The 12,063-nt window shown below is 39.3% G+C and overlaps 1 protein-coding gene across 1 annotated transcript in view; it reads right to left on the bottom strand.

Annotated features, from left to right (window-relative positions):
- LOC307131765 (protein arginine N-methyltransferase 8-B) overlaps positions 1–11,331 on the bottom strand; it is a 53,175-nt gene extending 41,844 nt beyond the window's left edge. The window contains exon 1 of the mRNA XM_079825640.1: positions 11,227–11,331. Within this exon, the coding sequence (XP_079681766.1) occupies positions 11,227–11,295 (69 nt within the window). The 5' untranslated portion in view covers positions 11,296–11,331. The remainder of the gene's footprint in view (positions 1–11,226) is intronic.
- Positions 11,332–12,063: the final 732 nt, after the last annotated feature.

The raw sequence follows: 12,063 nt of genomic DNA, 5'->3' as shown, positions 1-12,063 counted from the left end.
ACCGGAGCAGACTGTGTGTGTGTGAGCTGCGGCGGTGCGCGTAAAACTAGACCTCATTCACCTCAACTGAAAGCATATAATTAAATAATATTATAAAATACATACAACATTATAATATATAAAATATTAATTAAATGATAAATTGTTACTAAGAAAATCCAGCTGTTTTATTTAATTAGGGGTCCTGGTGTTACTTTGAAAACCCCTAATCTAGAACATTTTTGTACTTTAAAGAAGCACAAAACTCTGAATGTTTGGAGCTAATATTCTACATATCTCATACTGTTTTGCAATTTTGTGATAGTGAAGATACGTGCATGTCTTTGTATTTGCATAAGTGTGCCTGTCTATATTTGCCTATCAGTATGTGTGTGTGGCGGTGTGCAGCCTTTCAGCTCAGGGGATTTAAAATAATGAGTGTCAGCAGAGGGGAAGAGCAGCTGTATCAAGAGGCATAAAGGTGTTCGGATTGCATCTATTAGAAAGCCGGGAGAGGGGAACACATGTCCTTGCCCCTCCAGTGAGCTAACAAATCTCATTTCACATTCTATTTTTAACCTCAACAAATGGCACATTTCGGCAACATTCCACCTTTCAACCATGCTCGTGAAAACTCTAATAGTTTTTTCGTGACATAACTGGATTGATGCGTGTAAGGGGAAAATGGGTGCTCTTGGGATCCTTTCACAAACAGAACTGCCATAGCATTTCTCTGGTGTTAGCTTATGACAGGGAACAACCTACGGGTTTAAGAGTTGTTTTGCATTGCATGTCTAAATGATTAATGTGTTCAGAACAGCTCTTATGAATTTTGCAGATTTATAGGCAGCCCTCTCTGCTTTGGCTGGGCATCATGTAAAAAGGCTGAAACTGCCAGTGTGCATTTCAGAGCTAAGTGGTATATCCTCAAGGACGATCCACAACTTTAAGATTTATACTTTTGAAACCCTCTGCTGACCTTGAAGAGCACAACAACCTCTCTATTGAAAGGCTGTAAAACCTCTCAAATGACTGCATTCAAGTTCATAGCCATTCAAGAACATTCAGGCGGAGATATTGTCAATTACTTAAAGGGATACACTTAAAAAAATGTTCCAAAAAGGTGTTTTTGCAGCAATGCAATTTGGGTCTCCCAAAGAACCTTTCAGTGATAAAGTTTCTTAGTGCAAAGAATATATTAATAATTTGAAGAAACTTTTTCACTATTAAGAACCTTTTGAACAATGGAAATAATCGTTGGAATCCATGGATGTTAAAGGTTCTTCATGGATCCATAGAAGCCAATTAAGAACTGATTTTTTAAGTGTCTTTTTCTCATTCTCAAGTCATTCTTTGCTTTTTTTTTTCAATGTTCAGTAAAAGTTAAAGGAGTAGTTCACTTCAGAATTTAAATTTCCTGATAATTTACTCACCCCCACGTCATCCAAGATGTTCATCTCTTTCTTTCTTCAGTCGAAAACAAATTAAGGTTTTTGAGGAAAACATTTCAGGATTTTCTCCATATAGTGGACTTTGTGGGGTACAACGGGTTGAAGGTCCAAAATCCAGTTTCAATGCAGCTTCAAAGGGCTCGACGTTATCCCAGCTGAGGAATAACGGTCTTATCTAGTGAAACGATCTGTCATATTCTAAAAAAAAAATATATATATATATATATTATACACGTTTTAGCCACAAATTGTTTGTCCTGAGCTGCTCTGCGCCACGTATTACGTCATCACGTTGGAAAGGTCACACGTGACGTTCAACCCGTTGTACCCCCTTGAAGTCCACTATATGGAGAAAAATGTATTTATTTTCGACTGAAGATAGAAAGACATGAACATCTTCTTGGATGAAGTGGGGGTGAGTAAATGATCAGGAAATTTTAATTCTGAAGTGAACTACTTCTTTAATGAGGTCCAATGTGGTTTTGAACCCATTTGGCTTTCATTGTGTGAACTAAAACATTCTTCAAAATGTCTTCTTTTGGGTTCTGTAGTATACAAAAATCATACAGGTTTGGAATGACATGAAGGTGAGAAAATGTTGACATAACTATCATTATTTAGTGAACTTTTCTTTTAAAAGCCTAGTCAACTTACGCTAAGCACACCACTTCCACGTGGAACCCTATTTGATCGACTAACAGCCCTAGTGCAGAGCGGTCTTCAGCGTCTGCTATTTTGGGAGAGGTTTCAGAGGTCAGACCGCATCTATCAGAGGGTTTTAAAGATCCCTTGACATTATACGGTGGCCTACTGCTGCGCTGAACTTTGCAAGGAACTTTTAACAACAGCTTCCTTCTATACGCCCATTTCTTCAACCTTTAAAGAACATGGATTAGATTTCATGCTTCCATGACTATGTCAATACATTCCAGCTGGATAATCCCTCACTGAGGATTGCATTAAGTTCAAGGCCACTAATGAAACTGGAATTCATCAAAGAGTTTTGCGCAATGGCAGCACTGGATTGCAAACTTGTGTAGATGAACACGAGCGTATCTGATTCTGAATAGAGTCAAAGTTCTTTTTATAAACAAGGAGAATGCTCAGGAGAAAACCAACGAAAAAAACTGAGAGGAACTAAGGGCTTCAATACACAGAGTGAGGTAAACAACTGGAACAGAAACAGGTGCATGATAAATCAGAAACCATGGAAGTCCCTTTTAAGCAACACTTAAAGTAGTTTTCCGTCTCTAAAATTATTTCAGTGGTAGAACAACTCTTAACCGGACTAATTCTACTGCCGTTGATACCTGAGCAGCTTCCTAGCGGCTAAAAGCACACTCTGTAAGTTTTGTGTTCGGGGTCGGTACACACAGCCCCGCCCTTTCCCTGCCAGCGGAAGAGTGCGACCTGCTTTACGGCATACGTCACATACTTTACTCGTAGCCTGGGTCGAGTTAGCCAACAGATAACTATAATGACGATTTCACTCGCTGGATCACTGCTCTTTTCACACTGCATGACTATCTGGGCCAGCATTCAGTTGCTGGTGTGTTCACACTGCATGATAGATCGGCGACAGGGGGTTTCACACTGCATGACTGTACAAGAGGAAGAATCGCCGACAGCTCTGTCCCTTCCGCAAACTACGTTTCACAACCAAACACACGCGAGAAGTGAGAAGAAAACAACACGAGATCACACGTGCGTCAGACTGGAGTTCTTGCGCGAGACTGGGACTTGTTATAAAAAATATAGACTGCAGTGCAGAAACTTGCGATCCAAATAGTATGTGCGCTGATTTGCAGCAAAAAGGAGAAAAAGAAAAAGATTATGGCGGAGGAAATGGTTGGGGAGGCAAAGGGAGCAAGGGTTGTGTTCTGCAAAGAGAGTTTGACGTAAATCTATAATTTTGCACCGTGCTGCTGTTGCGGCTTGTCAAGAAAATGTTTGTGCTTTGTTTCTGTTTGATATAATTGTAAATATATCTATTAAAATACTGATATTCTGGACCATAACTCCTCTGCGAACCTCCCACGGCCCTGTACCTTGCTCTCTCATTGGCTGTCGGTCATCGCAGATGTAATTTTCAGTCAAAACACATTTCACACAGCAGGAGATTGAATCGCCGACAGGTCCAGATATTTAGAATGCCAAATATGTCACGGGCGTCGGCGACTCATCTGTGATTCTCTCTGATCGCATCTTCGATCATCCACACTGCGTGATTGTTACTCACATGCACGAGCACCAATTTGCCTATGATTTCAGCATTTGTCGGCGATTTCGCAAAACCTGTCGGCGAATCAAAATCGGGACTAAAATCAGGCAGTCTGAACTCAGCATAAGACGAAATGATCTATACAAGTCTCAAAACCAACGGCATGGCAGCGCCAGCAAAGAAACCAAAGAGGGTTTTGTCGGAGGAAGCGAAGAAATGAAAGCGAGAGAGTGATCAGACATGAGCCCGAACACTAATCAATATTGGACGGGCTAACACGCCGTGGCGTGAGCTAAAAGAAGCAGTTGTAGTGGCTAGATGGAAAGTAAAGTCTGTAACCAAGAGTGCTCCCAAAATAGTGAATATTTTTTGGACACTGGCTGTAACCATGTGTACCATGTTTGTTTCGACATCCAAGATCCAAAAACTAACTCCCCAGTCTACTTCACGTCTGAACAGTAATTCAAATAAAGAGGCTCTGTTACTTTACAGCCTTATAAACTTATGACAATGTCTGACATTTTATTCTATTATACAAATTACAAGCTTTGCAAACAATACGAACTATGCAAGCAAAAAAACTAGGCTAATATACTATTTATAATATAATATATACAATAAAGTGTAACACAGGCTCCAACCTGGTCGTTGGACATGATTTCCAAACAAGGTTTCTGCATTCGCTGGTTCAGTGAGCTTCACATGTATTGCGCAGCCCACGGGGAAGTTTATACAGCGACAGTATTTACGACACTAGTAACAGACAATTGAGCTTATCAACCACATGGGGGAACCGTGAGCAAACATTACATAAGCTGTGTCCCAATTCAAGGGCTGCGTCCTTTGAAGGCCGTGTCCTTTGAAGTGCGCGGCCGACGCAGCCTTCAAAGGACGCACCGAGACTCGTTTACAGTGGAAGGTATAGCGGATTGCGTCACCGCAGCGCGACGAAGGCCGTCCCAATTCGTAGGTCCTTCGAAGGCTCCTTCAAAATATGGCCTGCAAATGCGTCCTTCTTTTCCCATGAAATGAAGGATAGTTGGATGGATGCTTCGCAGCCTTGCCTAACCCAGAATTCATTGCGCGCCGCGACGTCAGATTTTTTAAGAGAAATTGCCAGATTACACTTTTAAATGCAAGTATTGGGTTTCAATTTACTCCAGTAATCTAATGTATCTACTGATAAAAATAAAACGTTGACTAATATGTTACCAACATATGATTTTATATAGTTTATACTCTTTATTATGCACATAAATGGGCCGAGGTAAACATCTTTAGCTGTTTTGTTTTTAGGCAGTTGAATATAACTTTAAAGTCCAGTATAAATGTTCATTTCAGTTCTCTTCAACGTCAGCTGTCAACAGTTGCTAAATATTACAAATAATGTAACGAAATACATTTACTCTGTATTTGAGTATAATTGTGAAGTACCTCAGATTTTTATTCAACTTCATCTCAGAGGCAAATATTGTGGTTTTATGAAAAACTGACTTTTAACACATGGATATTACATTTTGATATAAGTTATCGTTTAAAAAAGAATCTAAAAATAAAATACACTAGAAATATGTCTTATAGATCAGGGATAGGCACCGTTGGTCTTGGAGGGCCGCTGTCCTGCAGAGTTCAGCTCATAGAACAGTTATGCATGTTAAAATATTTTGTTGTTTGCTTTGAGGATGTGAGTTAATTTAATTTATTCTTCCCTCTTTCTGAAAACATCTTAGCGACATGGCAGCCGTCGAATAAGTCAGCACTGCAAACCTGTTGGTAGACAGTGGAAAATGCACTGATCCAGATGATGTCCCGCTGACAGAGGCTTCACCAGGGTCAATAAAGCCCAGCTCAATAAAAGACTACAGAAAAACATTTTCTTCCATCTGTTATGTACAGTTAATTTTAAAATGTATTTAGTTTTTCTAATCTTAAACATAACTTATGTAAATAGTTGTAAAAAGTACTGTAAATAAAAATGTATAGAACAATTTATTTTTTCATTTACAAATTAATTGACATGACAAAAATAAATGTACAGAATTATTTATTTTATTAACAAATTATAACTTGCATAACAAAAATAATGTGTAGAACGGTAATATTTCATTTACACATTTTAATTTACAAAACCAAAATTTTAGTTCTCAACAATCTCTCAAGAAGAGAAAACAATCAGTCCATTCTCTCCCTGCTGTCCTCTGTCTCTCGCTGAAACTTCCTGTCCTCCCTCAGTCTCTCCATCAGCTCATCATCTCGTCTCGTCTCCTCTTGGCTGGAGTTGCTCCTCATCTTGGTCATCCACTGCTGAACTTGGCCCTGGTGTGTCCTCAGGGATGGAGGCAATGAGGACAGTGGGGTTGTCCCAACACCTCAATCATGAAGACAAACCATGGCCAAGTTTCCCACTCCCTCACCTGTCCCAGGACACTTTCAATCCTAAGGCAGAGAAAACAAACATGTCTGTCAACAACAAACACAACAGCACAATACATTTCAGAAAAGATGTGTCTATTAACTTGCATACTTTTTATTTATTTTTTAAGTTGTAATAAGTTTACTTTTTTTACCTGCAAGGCAGGGGTGCAATCTTAAGAAAAATTAAAAATATGATGCATCAGTAGCCTACAAACATACAAAATACTCCAGAAATCATATTTATAGATACTCAAATTCTATATTCTCGATTTTTCCGGCCTGGTAAATAAATACTAATTTGCTGCCTCATTTTAATAAAGCTGCTAAAAGTAACTTGATCCATAACAAAACGAAATATTACATCAGATCACCTAACGAATAAAGCTGTGCCGTGGTAACACAGAAATAAAGACCACCGGCTTTTAAAACGTTTCGTTGGTTATTTTAGTAAATTAAAACACAACAGGCTACTTACATGTATAAGTGTTCCTCGGCCGCGGGATGGGCAGAGGAATACACTGCGAAGGATCCACTTGTTCTGGTTGGTTCTATCCTTCGCGGCCGGGGAGAAAGACGGTGGGTAGGGTTGCCAGGTCTCTGCAACAAAAGTAGTCCAAAACTCCCAATGCGATTTTCTCCATCGAGCGGCCGAATTCTCCACTGCAGTTGTACGTTTGGGGGTGTTGGAGCGGCGAAATCGTACTTATGGGGTAGAAACAAACCCGCGGAAATAATTTTTCACCCGCGGCAACAACTTAAAAGTGGTCTAATTCGGCTGAAAAAACGGGGACTTGGCAACAGGGACGGCAGGCTGCATTTGAAGGCTCCTTCGAATTGAGACAGCCTTCGTCGCGCTGCGGTGACGCAATCGGCCTTCAAATGCGGCCTTTGAAGGATGCAGCCCCCGAATTGGGACACAGCTATTGTGTTGCTTTAAGACAAATCATTTCACTCGGCGGCCATCTTTGAAACACGTCTTGGGAATGCAAGTGCAGCTCCTATCTCTCTGAATCAAATCCTCCATATTTGAAATCACCAATGAAATCTGACAACAACTGTCTCATAAATTTGGTTACACTCGAATCATGACCAAAAAAAAAAATAATTTCAGCTTGGACAAAGCTAATGCACATGCGCAATCCCAAACTCGCGTCTCAGAACACTGCCTGTTTCTATAGCAAAAGGAGCTTCTCACGGCAGCTCCAGTGACGCAATGACTTTACTAATCAACGATTGGCTCTTTCATTTAGAAGGCGGAGCTTATTCGCCACATTGCGCTTTGCACTTTCTCCCATTCATAAGTAATCAGAGGGCACTGTCTTCCTATATAATAAGTCTTTCCTAATAATGACCACTGCTTGTACTACTGCTTGTAGTACTGTGATTTAAACCATGTGGATGATGTCTCCGAATTTTTGCTTTCTGCACTATTGTAAATGGACTTCATTGCTAATGCCCTCCACTAAAACTCTGGCTAAATGCTGCAATGGGACACTAAGGTAAAAGTGCTTACAAGAGTGGGCCGAGGGCCAATTCCGATTTTAAGATGTCTTCCTTCACACAGAGAAAAAGGGTGTCAAAATTGTACAGCTTGTCACTTAAAAAGGACATCTTTGTACCTTTTTTACTCCTTAAAGTTGCATATTAGTATTTTAGAGTACAAATAATATGTACCTTAAGGTACTACTATGAATCTTTTTGTGGTAAAAAAAAAAAGGTACAAATATGTCCTTTGTACCTGCCCCAGTGGGGTACCTAGGGTACTGCCCCAGTGACACGCTGTTTTACCCCTAAAGGTACAATTTTACCAACCTTTTTTCTCTGTGTTTATGATTCTAAAGCTTTCATACAATAGTTCCCAAGCTTGTAAAATCTCAGTAACAATAATGTTTTGAGTCAAAAATTCATGTTGAATAAATGCTTGTTTTCTAGTATGTCGCTAAATGTTGTTTTCACCAAGGTCAATATGTCTTAAATAAGAGCATCAATAAGTATGTGACACTGGGCTACATTCAGGCTTCAAGGTTCAACTACATAATGAAGGGCAATTTTAACCAAAAGTTATGTCAGATTAGAGCAAATTGTCACATTTCAGGGTAAAATGTATGTTGTAATTTTTAACAATAAATTACAATTTTCAGAACAATTGTTTGATACTTTTGTGTTACCTTTTTCATTTGTGATAAGAGAGAACATTTATTTAGTACTGTTTAAGCCTACAAATATTTTAATATGGACAATGGAAGATCAGATGTGTTTTTTACTTTTTTTTCCACATTATTTAATATTTACACTGTATTTAAAATTTCAAAAAAGAAAATATTCTTAAATCTGTGTATAATTAAAGGTAGGGTAAGATTTGGTTAAAAAAAAATTTTCCAAATTTGTTTAAACTTTCTTTATATATCAATACATAATTAAAATGTAAGTACTCTGAAAAAGAAAGTATAAAAATTGAGTGTCTGTAGACCTCTCACGACTGTTTTAAAGACAGCTCATTATTTCCATTCACTCCACCTTCTCCCTTCTGGGCTCTTTCCAAAGCCACGCCCCCAAAACACATGAATGCGCTACGCGACCCATAGACCGTAAAAGCGTCGACCGCTCAGCTGAAAGACGCATTATTTACCTGAGACGAGCAGAGAAGAAGTGCATTTAGTGACATCATGTCAGAATCACGTAATAAAAAATCTAACTTTATCATTATGAATATAAACAAATAAGATGTCTTTTAGTACTCACTATCAAGCTAGAATAACGATACTGGTAAAGTTTAAAATACACACACAACACAGTGTCTACGACACACACAGATACAAGATAAAAACATCAGTAAACATTGGTAGAGTATATAAAAACAAACCAAGGGCCGAAATAAACGTGCAGGTAAAGTTCCCGGTGAACATGGTAAAAGAGTTTAGACAGAGGGTAGTAGCTAAAGCTAACTTGGTTCTAAAAAAAGTTCCTGGATGCGGTGTACTAGCTTTTACACATGCATTTTGTTATCTAAAGTTACATTTTGCGAAATTCAACACGACAGCGATCAACTTGAGCTAAGCATATTGAGTATTTATCATCTCTACTAATGGCTCGCTAAGTGTATAACATCGTAACTTTATGCTAAGTAATGTTATGTTAGCTATATTAGGCAGCTACGTGTGCTAGTGAGACATGCTTCATGAAAACATAAACCAAAAAAATGTATAATCAAAATGAAAGATTACCTGTCCAGCAGAAATCCAGCCTCTTGAACTCCTCAAATCAAACTGGTGCGCCAGGGTTGCCAGGTTTTCACAACAAAATCCGCACAATTGCTACTCAAAACTAGCCCAAAACAAGCCCAATCGTGTTTCTCCGGTAAAAACGCATTTGGGGGGTAAAATATGTGTCTTTTTGGTAGGGCTGCCTGCTAAAATTCGCAAATCCCGGGGCAAAATATCACATAATTGGGGTCGCTTCAACCCGCGGACATGAAAAACAGCCCGCGGCAACAGTGTTTGAAGTAGCCCGACTTGGCAACACTGGGGTGCGCGCATGTGGGCAGATCCTGAAGCAAAAGCGGTGGTAGCCATGGTAGCGAGAGAGAGTGACAGTCGCCCAAGCCAATCACTTGTTTCGGCCCGAACGAAAATAATGAGCGGTGTTTATTGCAGATTAAAAAGTCTAGAGTCACTCGATTTTTTTACTCTCTTTTTCAGAGTACTTAAATTTTAATTATGTATTGACATATAAAGAAAGTTTAAACAAATTTGGACAAAAGTGTTTAAGATCCTTCTTACCTACCCTACCTTTAAGGGGATAGTTCACAAAAAAAAAAAACAACTTCCATAATTTACTCACCCTCAAGTTGTTCCAAACCTGTAAGAATGTCTTTCTTCTGCTAAACACAAAAGAAGATATTTTGAAGAATGTGGGTAACCAAACAGTTGATGGGCACCACTGACTTCCATATTATGGAAAAAAAGGTCCATATATCTTATTCAGAGAAGTGCTATGACAGTTATGAAAGTGAGGCTGTGAGGGATAGACTTACCATGTTTTCAACAGAATCTGCTGAAAAAGCTGTATAAAGCTCCTAGATCACTTATAATTTTTCTGGAGTTTCTTGTCTACTGAAATTACTTGGACTAAATATACTAAATATATTTTTGCAGTGTCAGCAGAACAATAAAAAAAAACACATTAAATAATAGTACAACCCACTAAAGAGATGTGTGTCTATCCCTCACAGACTCGCTTTCATTCCCCCAAATCAAAGATGGCGCTGCTGCGAATAAGGTGAATAAGGTCAACTGTTAATTTGGTTACCGACAAAATGTCTTCTTTTGTGTTCAGCAGAAGAAATTAATATATGTTTGGAACAACTTGAGAGTGAGTAAATGATGGCAGAATGTTATTTTTTTCGGTGAACTATCCATCCTTTTAGTTCTTTCCCATTATCCTACTGCTGCGCCCCTCGACGCATGTGCAGCACCAAGGACAGCGACCAGACTCTAGCAGAGCACTGGGAGCTTTGCTCATGACACTAATTACGAACCAGTCACTAATTAGTCATTTAGCTTACGCTTTATAAAAGTGTCTCACAGACAGTATACTATTAGAGGAGCAGTCTTGTGGTTAAGTGTCTTTCTCAATGGATCAACCTTTGCAGTCTGTTCCCAGATCTGTTCCCAGATCTGTAACTATTTGCGCACCACCCCAAAGCAGCTTTTAATTACGAAATCGTTCTCGGACAGACCAAACTTGACTATTGCACGTGAGTGTGTTTACAAACTTGTCATATATGTAAATGTTTTAACAGTGTTTTCAAATAACGTATCAATACAAGTTAGCGTAGCCTACGGGTTACTCACCAGGCGAAAAATAAATGCTTGAACTTATTCTTGCTAAAAGATATAGGCTATTCGATTTGAGATGACCTGTGAACTGTGCAAGGGATGGCAAAAAACAAACAGTGTGTGGCGCGAGAGAAACCTCAACCAAATGAGCCGCGAAAAAATATAGAAGTTCGTTAAACACGCGGACCAACGTCAACGTCTTTATGCAATTCGCACACTGGTATAAAAACTCAAAGCCTCGAACCCAAAGTTGCTTTTAAAAGCACGTTTTGAAGTAGTGAGTCTTACATAACTTAATATCTCGTTAATTCACGTCGCTTACCTCAGTGCTCTCAGTATCCGCCATTTTTCTCCTAAGGAGCAAACAGCGGGAGGAGTGTTTAATTCCCATAAGAGCCGACGGGATCTGCTCCGGATCGTGCGATAAATGAATGATAAAACCCTCTTCAAAGTCTTTAGAAATCCTGCAGCCGTTTGCTTGATAACCTCAAAGAAATCACGTTCCAGAAGATACGATCCCTAAAACTTGTTGAAAGCCCTCCTGAATCCATGGTATAAAAGTTACCTACAGCAGTGGTTCCCACAAGAGCGCATGGCGAACTCTCCATATCGTGGGAAAAATATGTAGCCTACTTATAAAATAGCTCCCGTCGTTCCATGATTTGAGGAACATGAGATCAGCTGGTCAATAAAAGTGTTAATCATTCATGTCTTCATCATTAGATCTGGAATAAAGTCCCTGAGTAACCCAAGATCTTATGGAGATCCTTCGTGTGAAAATCTCTCTTTATAAATTGCTTTCTGCTGCTCTGAAATCGTTCGTCGATCACTGAAGAGATTCTCTCACGTATATAAAAGTGGCTCCACGCTCCGAATCGGATCTTCGAAGATTTTCAGAAAATAGTCAACGTTTAAAGTTCCTCTCATGAGATGCTGAAGGATCTTAAAGGACAGATCAGTTGGATTCCTTTAAATGGAGCAGCGGGAGCCAATGAGATGTGTTTTCACCTCGCCTCCATCCTCTGACCGGCTGAAACAAATGTGATTCAGGAGCTGAGCAGGTCCCAGTGTTGCTGTAATACCGAAGCCCCCACCCCACACACACGGGAAACTTAAATTAGTTGACACAAATAATGTTCTTATATTAACGTTGTGGTTC

This window comes from Gobio gobio, assembly GCF_949357685.1.
Source record: "Gobio gobio genome assembly, chromosome: 9".
NCBI lineage: Eukaryota > Metazoa > Chordata > Actinopteri > Cypriniformes > Gobionidae > Gobio > Gobio gobio.
The sequence above is the reverse complement of the archived record's forward strand: the minus strand, read 5'-3'. Positions and strand labels throughout refer to the sequence as shown.